We start from the raw sequence: 20,054 nt of genomic DNA, 5'->3' as shown, positions 1-20,054 counted from the left end.
TAACAAAATAACAGAAGGAAAATAAAAATATGGAGAAAGTCCCCATGTTAATACACAACTACACATCCACAGAAAGAAAGAAGGAAAAGCAGTTCCTTGCAAATGTAAAGTTACACCCAAAAATGCTGATCTCGCAAAAAAAAAAAAAAAACCATACAACAAAACTGCAACGATCGTAAAGTGGAATCACCACAATCTCAAGTCTCGGTCTATTTCTTTTATTAGGCTTATTTGCCATTTGTGCACTGCGCCAAGGTCGCAGTAGAATGTTGGAGAAGGTCTAGTACCACTTGGACAGGAAGTAATGGGATCTGCCCCCATTCTCTTTCGTGCAACATGTGTCAACTACTGCCCGGTTAGTTTCCGTGACGTTACATACACACACACATACACATATTAGGAGAGACACTGGGTATTGGAAAATACCAGTGTTTCACATTTCTTACTGACACGCAACCGTTAGTTTACTTCTCCAACATCGACTGATTCTAAGTATGTCACACGTGCCCCGAAATTGATCTCAGGAAAGAAAAAAATCATTACAGGCAGAAAAACATTGCAAAAGCGACAAGAACCTATGGGAGTACCTAAGTTTCAGAATTTAAAAAAGTGACTAATGAAGTCATATACTGACACATAACAACAGACAATAATGTAATAGATATTTTTAAAGCCAAGGGTTCTGATGCATAGGCTCATCACAAAGGATTCAGGACGCAATTGCGTTACCTATGACTAAAAGGGTATCTTTTCATAAGGGCACTTATTTGTCATTAACACTTGCCGTAGAAATAGAGCAAATTGGATACATATGGCCGCTTCTCTTTTCTGAATGGTCCGTTGCAAGCAGATGATCGCGTAGTTCGAAAGCGTACAAGTCTACAGGCAAATATTTTATTTGTCAAGCAATATAGTATTCGACTTAGGAAACAAGAGTAATAAATTGCTTTAACTAGTAAACTGAGCTTATCGTAGAACAAAATTTGCATTATAAAGACAATAAGCAATACTTTGTGTTCTTTTTTTTTTTTACTATTATTGTTATTCTTCAAGAGACGTTGTTGAAGCTCCATGCACGATAACCTTTTACCGACTTCTTAAAAATGTACAAATGTTTCCACGTGATTAATTATTTCTATTTATGCCGCATCCGTTATACTTCTTTCTCACATCAACCGTAATTTTAATTTCCCAGTTAATCGACTCTCCAGGCTAGTTGCATGTGACTATCTCACCTTACAACGTTGAATAAATGGATAACAATGACAATTACAACTATAGTTTTCGGGAAGTACACGAATTCAAGTGGAACAGGCCAAAGAGGTCAGTGTATGAGTTCTGCAGCCGATAAGGTATGAGGACCCATATATATATATATATATATATATATATATATATATATATATATATATATATATATATATATATATATATATATATAAAAAAGATAAAATCCACGAAGGAAACGGAAACACTGGAGCGCTGCAAGGCCTTTCGACACTTAAGTCCTTTACTTAGCAGCACTGCAGTGTTTCCGTTTCCTTCGTGAATTTTATTTTATTTATATATTCATCACGCTCCATATTTTCGTGATTCATTTATACATTTATTTATATATATATATATATATATATATATATAATACTATATATATATATATATATATATATATATATATATACTATATATATATATATATATATATATATATCTGATATATATATATATATATATATATATATATATATATATATATATAAAGATAAAATCACGAAGAAAACGGAAACACTGGAGTGCTGCGAGGCCTTTCGACACTTAAGTCCTTTACTTAGCAGCACTGCAGTGTTTCCGTTTCCTTCGTGGATTTTATTTTTATTTATATATTCATCACGCTCCATATTTTCGTGACTCATTTATACATTTATATATATATATATATATATATATATATATATATATATATATATATATATATATATATATATATATATATATATATATATCTGCAACCGATAAGGTATGAGAACCCATATATATGTATATATATACACACACATATATATATATAGTATATATATACGTATGTATATATACATACATATATATATATATATATATATATATATATATATATATATATATATATATATATATATGTATATATATATATATATATATATATATATATATATATATATAATACAGGTTTAAGTGCAAGATGCCATCCATTTATTTCATAATAAATATGTAAATTATTTAGACATTCAAGAGCGTAGTTAGGCCTGGTCGTCAGGACAGCAAAACGATACGCTTCTTGTTTTCCATTAAGATAGAATTCAGGTATTCAGGTCAGGTGCCCTGCAAAGAAACAAGATTTATGAACGGTATACCATATATGTAAATCAAAAAAATGTCCCGCCTTCTCGCACGTGTAAATGACACTTTTTTTTTATCTTTAACATTTCGAAAATCCTTATGTACTCCGCTTTAATCTCAGCATGGTGATATACCAATCCTCTTTTTAATTTCCCTAAGACATTTTGTATATACAGTATACATACACACTCACATACACACGCATATTTATAGTACCTGCTGACAGACCATAAATAACTGTACGTCAGTGGACCTGACTATTCTATCGGCAAAATCTGTATTTACTTCTTGGACTTAACGAGAAAGATCGAGAGGACAATTTAATGGATTTTTACTATAGTTTGAGCCGGTGCTTAGTCTTAATAGGAAAATATAACTGAGATTTCTTTAAAAGATTATTACTAAAACTTTTAGTAGACCATCTTTACTAACATTAATAAGTCAGCTTTCTACTTTGACCTAATAAGAGTAAATAATAGAAATTTCTTGGAAAAACTCCCGCTTTAAACTTTTGGTATACCATTCTTACAAAAACTGTGATAAGTAAACTTTCTACCCTATCCCATATGAAAAATAATGGAATTTTCCTTAATAAATTCTTACTAAAACAGTCAATGGATCATTCTTACTAAAAAATTATAAGTCTCGGGCCTTATATTTAGACCTAATCGGAAAAACAACAATAGATATTACCTAAAGACACTCAAAATAGACTGATTTTACTATAACTTTCAAACGGCCTCTTCCTACTCAACCTAATATGATAAAATAATGGGTATTTCCTCAACAAATTCTTTCTAAACTTTCTTAGGGTTATTCTTACTAAAACCAATAATTAAGATCAGCCTTCTACTCGGGCTCAAAAGTAACAACTATAATTTCCTTAACAGAGTCTTATAAATATTTTGATGGGCCATTCTTAATATAACTTTAATATGTCAAGTTTCTAATCAAGTGTACTGGGAAAAAATAACTTTTCCTGAATAAATTAATTCTTACAGAAATTTTAATGGACTGGTCTTTCCAAAACTTTAATAAGTCAGCTTTCTACTTAGGTTCAATAACGAAAAAATGATGGACATTTCCTTAATAGATTCTAGATAACACTTATGACGGGTCAGTCTTACTAAAATCATGATAGGCATAATAAAAAAAATAATGGAATTCTTAAGGAATTTCAAGTACGAACACAAGTCGAACGACCTTTTGCCTGGGCCTAATAGAACACAATAATGGAGCCTTCCTGAACGGATTCTTCCTAAACTTTATTTAATAGGTCACTATAGCAAAGCCTAATGAGAAATATATTTCAACTCCATAATGGATTCTAGCCAGAACTTTACTAGACCATTTTTCTATTTAGGCCTACAAGAAAATATCGATCGAAAAGCGATGCAAAAAACGTTTTGGTCGCACGCACGCCCACAAATTTGTACACCTAAGCAGGATAAATAAGAGTATGGCAACCGGCTGGTTTCTCGGTGAATTTTCATCATACTATCCAACACTCCTTTTATGATAATATAGGCACTCATATCATAGGCCTATCACTTTTACGAGCACCTTTCGTAGGCCTAATTTTTTATAGCTTTCAAAGGCCTACCGATCAGAGGCACATTGATTAGCACAATCAACAAGAATATCAACATCGGGTTACGGATACCCATAGGTTTTGCAATAAACATATGGGTGATTGAGAATGTCTATCTAGTAAATAATTTCAAGAGAAGCACAGTATTATCTTGAAGCTAAAAATGGTATTGCAAGGATGGAGAAATATTGATTAGAAAAAGTTCTTTCCGTACTCGCATTTTGTATTTGTGTGTTCTTTAGACATGGATTAGAGTTACGCTTTATTACGTGTTTGTGAATGGAACGACGATATCATGCTGGATCTTCTTGTCATCTGGCGAGCGAGAGAGAAGGCGCGGAACGTGAACTTGTTACTCATTTTCATTTTCTTTATATTCATCTCATTAAATTTACCAGTAACAATAGTAAGTCTGAAGCCAAGATTTACCATCTCAGTATTCATATTTATGAAATTTAGGCTGTCAAGCTAAGCTCTAGGCACTTTCATCCATACAGCGCTTTTGAAAGTGAAGCGAGAGTTGGGGTGGTTGGACACTATGGTAAAAAGAGATCCAGAAAATAAAAGAAATGAGATTAAGTTGGAGCTGGGAGATAACCACACAGTTGTACTAAGAAGTAACAGTTAAGAGGAGTTGGAAAGTAAGAGTAAAGAAAGGAAGTCGGAATAGAGACTAAAATGTGGACATCGCTTGGCGCCGAAGGGACACTGCAAACACCATTTAATAATACCTACAGAACACCATCCAGTGGATAACCGATATAACTAGAAATTATACGTTACTTAAAGACCAGAAATGGGATGAACATAAACGAAATAAAAAATGATTGAAAAGACTATTAATCCTGTCATTGCTACACGCTATATAATCAGATCAAAGATGGAATAAACATGAATAAGCAAACCAGACGAAATTAAAACTCAAAGTGGAACAGATGTAATAGATTCTTATGTATAAAAAACTGAAACCACAAATTCTGATAGCTAAGACATCAAACCTAAGTATACCGCTTTCTTTGAATAAGTACGTGTTGTCCTTACAATGAATAAAGGTGCAACACTGAAGGATTTCCAATATAATGCAAAGAGATACCCTCCTGTTTTAAGGATATTTTAAAGCCCGATTTTGAAGGCTTTCCTTTGCCATTTCTAAGTTTTGATTTTATCCTTGCTAACTCTCTAACCCCATCCTATTGGTAAATGATTTCCCTTGACATTCCTAGACTCTACCCTAGCCTCGAAGGATTTCTCTTGTCGTTCCTACCTTCTATCCTTTCCTTGAAGGATTCTTGTAGCCATTTCTAAGTTCAATCCAATCATTCCATTATTTCTCTTGACATTCTAAGTTCAGTCCAATCTTCCAAAGAGATCTCTTGCCATTCTAGGTTCAGTCCAATCTTTCAAAGAGATCTCTTGCCATTTAAAGTTCTGTCCTGTCCTTAAAGAATTTCTCTTGTCATTTCCAAGTTCTGCCTACTCCATGAAAGACTTCTCTTGCCATTTCAGAGTTTCGTCAATTCTTTGAAAGATTTTCATTGCCATTTCCAAAGTTCGTTTACTTTTAATATCCATCCTATCCTAGAAGGATTACTCTTGTCATTTCTAAGCTCCATCTTTCCTGCAAGCATTTCTCTTGCCATGTCTAATCTCCTTCCTATCTTTGACAGATTTCCCTTGTGCCAGCAAAGAGGCGTTATTCGAACAAATAAATTTTCTTTTCCAATAGTAAACTCTTCTACCCCTAGATGAGATGCCGCCAGAATGGTTTAGACTTCCGGTTTCTCAAGTCTTCAAGTCTCAAAGCGTGAGGTTACTATCACCTCGCCCTTTTAACTTGACCTCAGTAGGCACTGATGCCCATTTACATCTGGTCCGGTGAGCGGTAACCAGAAACAGTCAAAGCACCTAGCAGAAGTGAGCCAAGAGCCGCACCACTAGGCCACAGAGCTGATTGCACCTTACCTATGCGGTAAATAAAGTTGGAAAGGACCGTATTTTACTATATGCAGATAAAATACCGAAGAACACTATCCTTTCTTTGTTTCAAATTGCAGATTGCGTCGAATTTTGCTTACTTTATGAGTATACAAAAATTGTTATAACCCGAAAATATATATACATTCTATCGATACCACTCATTCTTAGGTCCATGATAAGCGGTATCCTGAGCTTTAGTCACAGTTTAAAATCTTACAGTAAAGTTTTCTTTCATTACTTATAAATAAAGAAAACGTAACTTCAAGAGAATCTTCCCTAATTTAGGGGAAATATACTAATACCGATTATCGGATGGTTCGTAGGAGCTTTTTTAAGGTTTATACTTCTTATTCATCTATCTTGAACACTGCTGGTTGCATAACGATGAAAAATTAGAAGGCAGGACTCATTGAACTGGGCGCCATAAACGAAGATCAACTAAAGCGTAGGAAAAACAAATGCATCAACTTTCTTTTCCCAAGAGGGGCGGAGCTTGGAAGTGGCAATAAAAATCTTGAGTAAAGGGAACTTACAGATGTCATTTAATAATGCTATCTCATATTTCTTTCCATATGGACCCATTGACCTTTTCATGTTCTCATCTTACACTCTACTTAGTTTTTCTTTTCATAAGCCTAACAAAGCACTGACAATTTTTTTTAATATCCTTTAACAATGTAAAATTGATGAACTCCTCGTATTATTTTAGTAAAACTTAGAAGGATTATCTTTTTATTTTTTCTGTTGCCAATCACCTTGTTTGGTTCTCTGAAGCTGACTCACATCTTAAACTGCTGGGCAAAAACTTGAATTCAATTAAATTTCTTCTTGGTCATCCTTTGCAAACAGATCTTTCCCGCTTATACCACCCACCACGTATTACTAGACATACAGTTAATTCACAGCCTTGCTGTTCCTTTTGTGGAGTTCAAAACCACGGTTTTGTGTTGGCATGGGCATTTGTCCCTCGGACAGACAGTAATTAATGTTTCTATATCAACGGGTTTTATATCAGGTTCTTGCCTGATCTGACCACTTGACTATTCTGGTTTGCTGCGGTTATGCTGCCCATCTGCAGCTAATATATGGGGGCGTTAATCCTGGGTTTGGGTCAAGGTCAGGTATTTGGCCTCCCGTCGGTCCAAGGAATGTCTTAATTAACTTCTCTGGCATTTATCTTGTCCAAAGCATTAAAAGACTTTTTTTCAGCCACCCTTGGGATCGAGTTAATTATGGCTCTCTCCACAACCCTGCGACATTTGTAGATACAATAGTCTCAAAATCACTAAGAGCTGTTTTAAACTCTATGATAAGATTTGGTGTGGTACCCTTATTCACTAACATCCCTCTACATAAAGTACTCGAAATCCTCAGATTAAAAGCGGATGAAAATCTTAGTTTCCTGATAACAGTGGGTAAAATTGTGACACTGATGCATTCCTCATTTTTGAGGGCAAAATTTATAGACATTCGGTGTAGCAATGTGGTACTCTCTCCCTCCTAAATCAGCCAATTTGTAAATGGAATTTTTCGAAGTGTCTGTTTGTTGCCAGGGATTCACGTAACGGGAATGGTATATAAATGATTTTTTTTCCTTACTGACCTGGAAAACGATGTCTCATTTCATTCTTATATGCCTTGTACCCTTAAGCCACACATGCTAATTCGTACATTTACTATTTTTCAAAAGTATTCGACCATCAAAAGGGTTGATCATTATGCCTATTCCTAAGGACCCACAGACTTTGTGACCTTTCTTATTTAGGCGATGAGATAAATTTCATAAAGACTTGTTTACATGATTTACCCAATCCAGTCTGGTTACTGGAAAACGCTCTCAAAAGACTAAGAAGTATTTACCCTTGTATTTACCATTTAAGTGGCGAATAAAGAAGTAGCTTACGGCAACAGAGAAAATAATTACGGTACGTTACCCTATCACAGTAAATTAGAGGTCACTAAAAAATCTTGATAATACCAATGTAAGTTTGTATTTATTTGCCCGTGCTATCCGTAAATCCCATTGTAATAACAAAATTGGGAAGGAAAATGAGGACGAAGCCGGCGTGTACGTCTTCACTTGTAAAAGTGGCAATTTTGAGACTAAAAAGGTTTTAAAGGTGTATAGGAGGAAAATCTCGCAATTGCACTAGAAACAATTGTCAGGAGAGGGTGGAAAGTAAGATAGAAGAGAACATGAATGGAGGTACAGTAAAGGGGATAAAAGGGATCAAAGCTAGGGGCCGAAGGGACGTTGCAAAGAGTCTTAAGTAATAACTGCAGTGCACCCTGCGAGTTCCATCGATTGCACTAACCCCATACGGGGATACTGACGAGTCCCCCAAAACTATCGTGTGCTGTCACACGGGACAATGCTTTCTACCATAGACAAATTCTTCCTTTGAAAGTCCGTCGTTTACACATGTATTGGGTTATGAATAAGTTAACGGTATGTCATACTATCCATCTCGTAACTCAAGTTTAAATAAAATACCAAACTTACCGTAGATTAAGTCAAACAAATAAGTCAGTGCATGATGTAGGCCTAGGCCTTTCTTAGATCATGGCCTAGCCCATGGTTTTGCATGACTGTGGCCTAGTCATAATGAAACGGGCAACGATTGCTTTTCATATAATAAAATACTTTAAAAAAAATCTCCTCTCAGAGAAAATCACTCCATATAGTTTTCAGATGAGGACCATAATGATTTCATTTTTCAACCTTTCTTGTACAGCGCAAACAAATATGCAAGGTGTAGAACGTACAGGATTCAAACTTTGATCAAGTAACATTTGAAATACAGATAAAAATACTGAATACCATGCAACTCACATCTTGAGTATTAATAAAACTCTATCACGGAACTTCATGCTCTCCCGTCCAACATTTACATTCTAAGGGATAAGAAATGACAAATTTTCGATAACAGCAACAATTCACAATCGAGAGCACGATCCCCGCAGTACTATAGTTAAACTAAAATTACCATTTTAGCGTTCGTAACTAAGTTTAAATGGAAAACTGCATGACCTTAATACTATCATGACTGAGTTTTCATCGATACCTCGTTGTTTTCCGCTCCCTAAAACGCAAACATTTGCATAGTTTAGTGGTAAACCTGAATGTCTTGCGCTAACATGAATTCACAATTATCAAGCTCTCTTCTGCCTATATGACGTCACCGTATGGCGCGCAACTTCGTCTACCAGGGAACGGGGGACGATTTCGGGGATGGGAGTTATAAAATGCATTACCGTGGCAAAGGTATACATGGTTGCCTCTTTAAAGAGAAAAGTCTACCTTAGTAACAAACAGACCTATAGACCTAGGCAATGTGACAGCGGTTAGGACTACTTTCCGGTGTCCATCTTGGAGGCACGGTATCTGTGAGTCGAAAGAAATAGTTTTAATAACCGAAGGTTTTTCACGGATGATGGGCACACAAAATTGCCCATGCCAGGGTCTATACTGCAACACAATTTTATAAGCAACTTACCTGGAAATGCACATGGCGAATAACCTGTTTTTACAGACGCGCTTCCCTAGGTGTTGATCCGATAATGCACTTCCACTGGCTAACAAGTTAACGAAGTCAAATGAGATCCTCACGTCCGATGACGCATGCGCAGCGTACGGGTAGTTGCAGACACTAAGCAACTAAGGTTACCATCTTCAACAGATACGACAGTTAACAAAAGGACAAAGTATTTCCTCTTATTGGCTGAATTCGCATAGTAAAGAATGTAATGAACGTCATCTGAGAACTGTGTAGTCTGGTAACTGATCAGGTAAGATCTCGGAATGAAAAAGGGGGATTTTTTTTATTTTTGAAACGTAACATCTCTCTCTCTCTCTCTCTCTCTCTCTCTCTCTCTCTCTCTCTCTCTCTCTCTCTCTCTCTCACACAGATATATATATATATACATATATATATATATATATATATATATATATATATATATATATATATATATATATATATATATATGTATATATATTTGTGTGTGTGTACACATAAGACCTTAGGAGTTAACAAGCTCGCCTCATCAGCCAGGTAGGCAGAGACCCTAGATCGCTTGGTTAGAGTGCAAAGGGTGAGGCAGGAGTCAATCTCCTTGGACCCATTACTTGGAAATAGCCATTGTGACCCTGCTGACCCGTCCTATGAATTATGTACATGGTGGTTAGCAAGCTGTGGCTGGTCTAAGTCAGTGAAGAGCTGCACATGGGACTAGCAGTGTCATTCTAAAATGACTTGCCAAGAACTGGGACGATAACACTGCCTCGCCTCTATAGCGGGAGAAGACATATATATATATATATATATATATATATATATATATATATATATATATATATATATATATATATATATATATATATATTGGGCACTCATTTCTCTGTGATTAAAGGCTACTTCATAGCCAGGTTAAATAACACACATTAAGAACATAATGTTCGCTTTTATTTAATGAAGTAAACACATCCTTAGGAGAATAAGTGATTCAGCTTAGCCTTAAAATTGAGTGAAACTTAGATTGTTTATATCTCATCCTTCTGTTAGTTAGATGTTTGTGGGTGTACCGAACGAATAAACTTTTTCAAACTGGATGTAGATAATGCCTTATGTTGCGAGACCTTGTAAGTGATGTGTTTGCACTGAACCTGATCGAAAGCTTGTAAGGTTCGGAATCCACGACTGCATCTAATAACGCTTCAGGAACCAAACTTCATTACGTCTGTTCCAAAACTTCAGCGGTGCATCGTAACCGGCCCTGAAATGTAGACTCATTGGAAAAATTTGCTTTCATGGATAGTACAAAAAAATGGAGAATGTACTTAATAATTGGCTTTATATTGCTTGAAATGACTGAAAATTTTATATAATTATTAAGTCTAAAATATCAAATTTAATGAGGCTGCATGTAACATGGTGAGAGTCAATGCGAATGTTTTGGTACATCTGTTGCATTTTTGCATGTATTAGCTGTTGCTGCTTGTATGAGCATAATTGAAGATGGAAGAAGATATGGAAATTGTGGCTGCTGGCACGTCTATTTTGATTCCCAATAAAAAAGAATGCTTTCTCAAAAATTTGATAAATATTGTTAATAGCGCTAACAAAATGAATGCCTGCTTCCTAACTGACAGGCCATTGGGTATCAAAATTGAAATAACACATTTACAATGCTTTGTTCCCATTGTCGATATATCATTAGCGAAAATGGCACTTGAACATAAATATTCTGATGCATATATATATATATGTATGTATATATATATATATATATATATATATATATATATATATATATATATATATATATATATATATATATATATATATATATATATATAAAATTTGGAAGTATATTGAAGTGGATTAAATATCATTCTGAAATTTATATATATGGATATATATACATATATATATACAGTATATATATATTATATATACTGTAAATATATGTATATATATTATATATAATATACTGTATATATATAAATTTCAGAATGATGTTCAATATACTTCAGATAGAAAAACTCAAATTTTGGAGAATGTTTACAATAAATAAGTATATCTACATCAAGCACTATTGGTAATTGTCTGTATGAAGGCTTAATGTTCACTGATTTTCTGCCTGTGATTTTAAGTTAATTCTAACTCCTTATGTTCTAACATCTACAAGATTTTCTTCACAAATGTCGGCGGGACTGACCTTAAAATTTTTTCGGACTTGACATGGAAGTGTCAGCATAAATTTTACATTTTTCATCAGATGCTTAGTTTCGTAAATGTTTTTTTCTTTTCAATTTAGTGACATATTTGATCTATTTAGGTTCTATTTGTTCCAATAATGCTCTTGGTGAGCGCGAAACTTATGCTGTCTGAGTTCATCCTGCTAAAGATACTTCAGGCGAACTGGTCCATGCACCAAGCCACCAACTAAGTGACCAACACTTTAATGTCGAAATTATCCAGCCGGCCAGTCTCTCGTTCATAAACGGAATAAACAAGTAATCTGAACTATTATGAACGACCATGCACCACCACCTTTCACGGGAGTAACGTATAACTGCTGTGTAAGCTTACCAGTACTGGTGAGCAAGGGACACTTTTTCTCCATTACTTGTGATCACGGCAGCCAGTTTCCCTGCTTCTTCCAGCCAGTGCTCCTGCGTTTCAAAGTATCCACCGACGGTTCTGAAATCCAATGATAAATAATTTGCTACATCTACAAATGTCATTTTACTATGTGCATGACACGGCATCAATGTAAGGCGAGATTATTCATTTCCAACAGACAGTTCAAAAAATGCTACTAGATCCTGTTGTATGTTAGACGTATATGTGATTAATATACGTAGATGCTAATGGCCATTATCATTTTCATCATCACTGTCGTAAGACTGAGAATGGAGTAAAAGTCTTGAGTAACTTTTATGGAAATTGGGCTACAAGCACGCTCATCAACACCCACCCACCCGCACACACACACACACACACACACACACAAAGTAACTCTAAATAGATTTCCTGCAGTCTGCAGCATATCTATAATCTAACCTCAATACATACTCAAGTTCCTAGTTGGGAGAGTGGGTTCTGTTTTCAGCTAGCACTCTGCTGGCCGCGAGTTCGAATCTCCGACCGACCAATGAAGAATAAGAGGAATTTATTTCTAGTGATAGAAATTCATTTCTCGCTTTAATGTGGTTCGGATTCCACAATAAGCTGTAGGTCCCGTTGCTAGGTAACCAATTGGTTCTTAGCCACGTAAAATAAGTCTAATCCTTCGGGCCAGCCCTAGGAGAGCTGTTAATCAGCTCAGTGGTCTGGTTAAACTAAGGTATACTTAATTTTTTTCAATACATACTCAGGTAATATTTTAGAGAAAATGACCGAGGAACTATTATTGAAGAAGACTGAAGCTATTTCACATTAAACTTATTGGTATATGACTACTGTTGCTAATGAGGTGATTGACTCATATGAATACGAAATAGTACTTTTGGATGTAAAGGAACGAAAGTCAGTCTCCTTTATAGTCTTACAGTCTTTACGTAAATGCCATGATGAATTTCATTTCCATATGATACTAACGTATTAAGGACGACGTACCTTGTGAGGATTACAAGTTCCCCTCTGTTTTCAACGAAAACTTCACTATCCTGAGGCGTTGGAGGACTGCTCTGGTGCTTTTCATCAAGATAGAAGCACATGGTGTACTGGTTCATAGTTGTGTCAAGAACCCTATATTCAGTTGTCACCGGGACGGTCATGTATATGAATGTTCCTGCAGAATAAGAGGAAGTTCGATTATTTTGTAGTTCCAAGGTCGGGTAAATAAAAATCCCATTCATTTGGAACGCTTATTTTGAGCCATTTCAAGATGACTGAGTACTGGACGGTGTTCCATTATTTCCTGACAACATGGTTAAATAAAGATTAGCATTCATTTAAGTGTTTTTTCATCTAAAACCCTTCTGTTAATCTTTGGAATTTAAGTCTTCCACAGAGTTAACAACGGCGTGGATAGGGTTCATTTTAATGCGGAGAGCCTTTAGTACACTAGGAAAATCATCTGCTCTATTTTTCAAGTTGATATCTAAAGCAATAAACAGATCACCACGCTAGGGAGTTCTTTTATCTTTGGCTAGCTAATCACCATCCTACAGTTCGTTAAAGACTCTCAGTAAATAAGCAGCCTAAGAGTTTGTTTCAACTCAGCTTTCTAGACTGTTAGGGCATATTTGACTGACCAGTTTTGTGTAATATATTTTACTTTACTATCTTTACTCATTAATTATATCATCTTCCCTTTCAGTTGGGCGACTGCCACTATTCTGTGCCACTCAGGGTGAAAGCTGAGGAAATTTTTATTCACAAGACAGCGATAAACGGTAAAAGGATGACTCTAACAACAGGCAGATGTGGCAAGCCACATATATAAAAGTCATCCAAGAAAAATCCCTAAGCAGAAGGAAATTTACCTTTACACATATATTAAGATTGAAATTAATTTCTCAGTTTCAGCTGTTTACTAGTCTTTATAGCCTTTGTACAGAGGTTGTTGAAGTTCTGTTCAAAGGAATGTATCCAACTACATTAATTTCATCACTTTGTTTGAATTTCAGAAGAACGAGAAAGAGCACTTCCAGCCTCCAGAAAAGAGTAAAATAAGTCAAGGTGCTGTTGACGGTACCTTCTTCATTGAGTCCACTGAAGTACTTGTAAAGGCGCCAGAACATGCTCTCCATGACATCTGAGTTCGGACTCTCCCTCCTCGTACACGCCCATTTTTTCGGTGAGTATGTTCGCTCCTGGTATCCCTGGGAGTGTGGGATGATAGAGCATGTGAGTCATAGAAGAGGAGAAGCACGGGAGGCAGCAGAGTAAGTACAAAAAGAATATGAAGCCAGAATTGGAATGTTTGAGGCGATTGTTGAGCCAGTTATCCTTCACGGAAGTAAAGTTTAGGTGTTGAATGCAAAGAAAAAAAACAGTGATACTGCTGAGATTAATTGTTTTAATAGGATATGTTTTCAGAGTAAGAAACGCTGTAAGGTGAAAATTAAAGAGACGACAATTGACTGATATTACTGCTGGTAACGCAACCATGGGGTTAGTGATCGTGACATATGAGAAAGGTGTGGTCAAAAAGGGCTAGTGTATTTGAAGAGACAGATCAAGGCATTCTGATATGGTCTGGTCGATTGGAGAGAATGGAGGACAACTGGGAGGTTTTTAAGAGGAAGAAAGCAACAGAGGAAGTGCTATGGTAGTCAGATGAGAAGGAAGAGCCGTTGCAACAGGACTTAAATATTCAGAAAGTACTAGAATGCAAATAACTTAGATTTAGCCAATACATTTTGTGTAAGGGTAAATGCCTTGCTACTGATGAACCGTTTTTGTAAGTATGTGATTTTTATATATATATATATATATATATATATATATATATATATATATATATATATATATATATATATATGACCCCATTTATATATATATATATATATATATATATATATATATATATATATATATATATATATGTATATATATATATATATATATATATATATATATATATATATATATATATATATATATATATATATATATATATATATATTTATTTTCATGATATTGCCTTGTAATACGTATATCCTCCTATAATTTTGACATATTTACTTTTTGCATTTGTTATGTTCAATGATAATGATTGTTGAAGTATCATATTTAGTTTCGCATCAGATCTCAAAAGTACTAATGATAACTTGATAGCGTAATTTAGAATTGTTAATACAATTTTAATAGTAACGTAATTTGGAACGAATATCTTTCTTGGTAAAAGCGTAGTAAGTGAACAAGGGGGTGTGTGTCCACCAGGGCTTGTTTCATTTCAATTGTCATCAGTTCAGATAAGAGCGAGCGCTTTGTTTTGGGGTTAGTGATGACAGCTTGCGAAAACAAACGCCGATTCGTCCCATACGGGCTCAAGACGAGTGATTTCATGTTGTTGCATGTTCAAGTCACGTACGCCACTTGGAGAGAAAGAATACGTGTCCTGATCAATTACGTCATGTTTTGTAAGATTACATTCAAAACGTTTTGCTGGGATGACGTAACTTCCTTCTAGAAGCTTCTTTAGTATCTCGCACCCAAAATGCTTTAATGACGTCACTTCCCTGCTTCTAGAAGCTTCTTTAGTATCTCGCACCCAAAATGCTTTAATGACATCACGTAATTGTTTCACTGTTACTGGAATCCTAAAATTTGTTTCATTCTGATTTCTGAGACCAGTCGATTTGGTTCCATCTCTCTCTCTCTCTCTCTCTCTCTCTCTCTCTCTCTCTCTCTAATTAGGAAGAGATTACTTTTAACGTAATTTTTGTGGTCACTTTTAACATTAACTTTGAGATCTGAGTTTAGCAAAGTTATTTAGTTCATAACGGCGCCTGGTAAAAAGTGTGTATTGTGTAACGCAGCTGCAGCAAGTGATTTACAGAGGTTTTCACAAGTTGTGTAAGGTAACGTGAAATTTTACTTATTGATACCATGGTATGATAAGTTAGGAAGTTGTGGTATGATAATTTAGGAAATTTTGAACAAGTGAAATCATTATTGATAAGTCTTACGTGTATTTTTGTGTGTTTTTCTATTTACAGTTTCTTTATATTTTCCCATTTTTTATGTTTGTGATGTAACATTTATTTACATAGCATTGTAAATATTTCTTGGTAATTTAACATTGCATACTTAATTTAACATTGCATACTTAATTTAACATTGCATACTTGATTTCATTTATTGAGATTTTCTTTTTAAATCTTGAGTAATTCTTGATAGTTTAAATTTTGCTTGATTAATTTAAATTCCTGATAAAGGTTTTGTGAATTCGTTTTGTTTCATAATTTAATTCAAGAATTCATTGAGTTTTGTTTTATTTTCAACTAATAGTAAATTTTTCAGATTGTGAATTCTAATTAATTGTGAATTCTAGTTATAAACTTTGAATCTGAAAATAAATTTTTGTATTTAACATTTTTAGAAAAACAGTGTTTCATTTATTGATCACCAGTGAATAGGATTGATTGTGTGTGCATAAGGCAAAGTGATAAACATGTTTTGTTCTTTTAGTTTTGCTAAAGTGAATTAAGACCAGGGAAACAGAGTTTTTTGATGGAGTGATGCCCTTTTACTCTAGAAGATTTCTAGTTTAATTTTTGATACCTCACACATATTCTGATGAACTTAGTTTGATTTTTCAAGTGATTGATAAATAAGTTTTTTCTTAAGGGATCACTGTTACCTTTAGAGTACTCAGTCGTAACAATTAATGTTATGAGAGTTCAGGTATCTGGCTGAAGTGAGGTATATTTTTGAATCTTGAGATTAGTTGTGTAATAACCAGGTACTTGATATGCATCGTGACAATATATATATATATATATATATATATATATATATATATATATATATATATATATATATATATATATATATATATATATAAATGGGGTCATCCATGAAACCGTAGATGGATGATCATGGGTGTGATCGGCATTTAATTTTCAGACGCCAGTCTCTCTCTCTCTCTCTCTCTCTCTCTCTCTCTCTATATATATATATATATATATATATATATATATATATATATACATATATACATATATATAACACTAATAGATATCAAGGAGTCCAGAACAAATGTTTTTAACGCTTTCCTCTCAGACAAAAAACCCTAAAATTATATTGTGGACTTCTGAAATTGAACACATCGACCACCTCAAATTTTCCTTACCTCCATATTTTTTTTAATCAAAGAATAAGTAACGAATGGTACAAAACATACGGATGCATATACTTACAGGCGCTTCCCTGGTCACTTCGTAAGGCGCTTCTTCATGAGAGCCATACAGACTAGCTATCTTCTTGGCAAAATCCTCAATCTGAAACGGGTCATTTAGACGTATATTTGTATTGCATCATATATGTCATTATCTATGTTGGAAATTTGTATTATAAATATATTTGTAGTTTGTAAGGTGAAGTTGCCTCTGGCAATGTTAATATGAGGAAATTCGTTGCACACACACACACACACATATATATATATGTCTGTGTGAGCGCGTGTCTTTCGAAAGGTATTAGTTGACCTTGAAGAATATAAAAAAAGAACAAGAAAACGATACGTATAAGGTAATTTACAATCATGAAGAAGGAATGAGATAAAAAGAAGGCAGAAATTCCACTTTATGCTCACCATTCCCGCCTGTGCTGAGGCAACGGCCAGAAGTAGGCCTACTGTGAAGGCCGCAATCCACTTCATTCTGCTGTTGAACAGTGATAAATATGCCATGAGTTAAAATTTGTTTTCGTTTTGTTTACATATAAAGTAATATGACTGTTTATTCTTCTGATTTTTTTAAAGCAGATTCAGAGTTCTGCCCCTTTGCTAGTAATTGTTTATCAAGACTTCGAGATACAGTTCGTTGCAATTATGGAAAATAAGAAATAAATCAGTCACGGATCCTCGGACCATGAACGGCCTCCAGAGTCATTAACTAAAGTCAAGTGGTCACCCAGCATAGGTTTCTTTTCGATTTAGGCCTATAGTAATGTGACTTCAGCCTTTTCCCCTTTCCCACCTATTTCCATAGGGACTTCGCCGCAGGCTGACGTAGGAGCTTCTCCCCAGCGAGTCTCTACCCTTGAATTGCGGGGGAAAGAGAGGCGAAGCTTCCGAGGTGGGTTAAAATATATAACTAAAATTCAAGGGTGATAAGGGTCATCAAATCGGAACCAGTTTGGACGAACTTTGGTTATCTAAAGCCAATGCAATTAAGAATGTTTACAAATTTTATAACTCTGGTTGGTATTTTAGAATTCAAAACCTAAACAGTCCGGTTAGCAGAGGAAAAAATGTCAAAAAGGCCAGCTACCAGCGTTATTAGGGAGACATTCCATGATTAGTGAAAAATAACTACTTGCTTTCAAGACAAAGTTGCGCATGCGCTTAGGAATATCAAAACCTGGTCCGTTTACAAATCCGAAAGGAACAACTGAGAGTTGTTTGATATAACATTCCTGTGATCTTGAGAATACGGTTAAAAACCTAAAAATAACATTAAAATAGAGAATAGGATTTAACATTTTCAATTCGATTACAGAGACCCGTGACTTAAGACGAATTGAAACTGAAATAACAGGAACTGAGCCTTACTTGCTTCCGAAATCCGAGCTGAGAATGAAATGAAACTACGAAGATCGGGAAGTTGGTTTTATGACAGTGAGACTATCATTGGTCCAAAGGTGAGTCATGACCATCGGCTCAAATCGAGTCAGGAATCTCTCTCTCTCTCTCTCTCTCTCTCTCTCTCTCTCTCTCTCTCTCTCTCTCTCTCTACTTTACGTTCATCACACAATATTGTTTTGATATGGACGACTGCCTGCACTGTGAACCAGGATTTTCGCACAAAACTTTCTTGTTAAGATACTTCATATCTAAGAACATTCAGACATCTAAATATCTGATGATGACCATTTTCATTGAAAATAAGACAGAAGAGAACAGAATGACAAAATACTTGTTAAAATAAATTCTAAATCTAAAAAGTAAAATTAAAGCCTCCAGGCTTAAAAATCTTAAATAATGGGTAAAGCAGAGGTTCTCTGTATGTTTGTATATATATATATATATATATATATATATATATATATATATATATATATATATATATATATATATATATAAATATATATATAAATATATATATATATATATATATATATATATATATATATATATATATATATATAAAGATAAAAATGCCCATAAAACACTATTTGAACGTTGCAACCATATATTTCAGGCACTTCCTTCTGTGCCCCTGTTCACTGGAAAAATATGGACGGATGAAATGTTACAAGGATATATATACAAAGCATATATAGGTGTGGCATTAAGTCTCCGATGGTATATGCTTTGTACATACCCTAGTAACATTTCATCTGTCCATATTTTTCCAGTGAACAGGGGCACAGAAAGAAGTGCCCGAAATATATGGTTGCAACGTTCAAATAGTGGGCCTTTTTATCTTCATATTATACTATAGTTTTACAGTAAAAGACATTCATATATATATATATATATATATATATATATATATATATATATATATATATATATATATATATATATATATATATATATATATGCCATCAAGCTTCTGTATTTCACTTGAAGGAATGGGGAATGTCAGCCTAAATCAATACAAAGATATGAACCTACATGAATTGAGGGAAAGTTATCTTTTAAATAAAACCAAACAAACGATAATCCAGATGACGACGCCTGACTTCTATTTCACCTTTTACAATTATCAAGGCTTGCGTGCTGACCTTTATGCAGTGTCAGCTTATAAGTCATCTGTCTGGATGATTACAGACTATAAATACTCTTCAGAATTTGGATATGCAGTACTTGAGTTACTGAGTTCTTAAATAGTTTTTTAATGATAAGTCAGCTGGTTAGAGTTGGTGATGCGATACAGAAGAGATTTCATTCTTGAATTTTCTTTTTTTTTTTTTACAAATTT

General features: G+C 34.5%; 1 protein-coding gene across 2 annotated transcripts; it reads right to left on the bottom strand.

Moving 5' to 3' along the window:
- Positions 1–10,392: 10,392 nt before the first annotated feature.
- On the bottom strand, positions 10,393–18,761 carry LOC136831285 (heme-binding protein 2-like). 2 transcript variants are annotated; one of them, XM_067091404.1, is made up of 7 exons: positions 18,680–18,761; positions 17,720–17,786; positions 17,325–17,405; positions 14,153–14,279; positions 13,069–13,243; positions 12,040–12,150; positions 10,393–10,720 (listed from the first exon to the last, which is right to left on the bottom strand). In XM_067091404.1, the coding sequence occupies exons 2-7, from the start codon at positions 17,783–17,785 to the stop codon at positions 10,651–10,653; spliced, it is 630 nt and encodes a 209-aa protein (XP_066947505.1). In that variant the 5' UTR covers position 17,786; positions 18,680–18,761; the 3' UTR covers positions 10,393–10,650. The 2 variants fall into 2 exon arrangements, with proteins under 2 accessions (XP_066947505.1, XP_066947504.1); XM_067091403.1 differs by having other exon boundaries at positions 17,720–17,789; positions 18,680–18,758.
- Between the last annotated feature and the right edge of the window lie 1,293 nt (positions 18,762–20,054).

The sequence above is a fragment of the Macrobrachium rosenbergii genome, chromosome 48 (genome assembly GCF_040412425.1).
Source record: "Macrobrachium rosenbergii isolate ZJJX-2024 chromosome 48, ASM4041242v1, whole genome shotgun sequence".
In the NCBI taxonomy this organism is placed as follows: Eukaryota; Metazoa; Arthropoda; class Malacostraca; order Decapoda; family Palaemonidae; genus Macrobrachium; species Macrobrachium rosenbergii.
Note: the sequence above shows the minus strand (reverse complement) of the source record. Positions and strands in the feature narration are given on the sequence as shown.

Excerpts from the sequence above, each read along its gene's own strand:
- LOC136831285 (XM_067091404.1), bottom strand. The coding sequence starts at position 17,785 with ATGAAGTGGATTGCGGCCTTCACAGTAGGCCTACTTCTGGCCGTTGCC. Across the intron at positions 13,244-14,152 it reads CAGTGGACTCAATGAAGAAG|GAACATTCATATACATGACC; the intron begins GTACCGTCAACA and ends CTTATTCTGCAG. Across the intron at positions 10,721-12,039 it reads TCCCTTGCTCACCAGTACTG|GGCCGGTTACGATGCACCGC; the intron begins GTAAGCTTACAC and ends TCTACATTTCAG.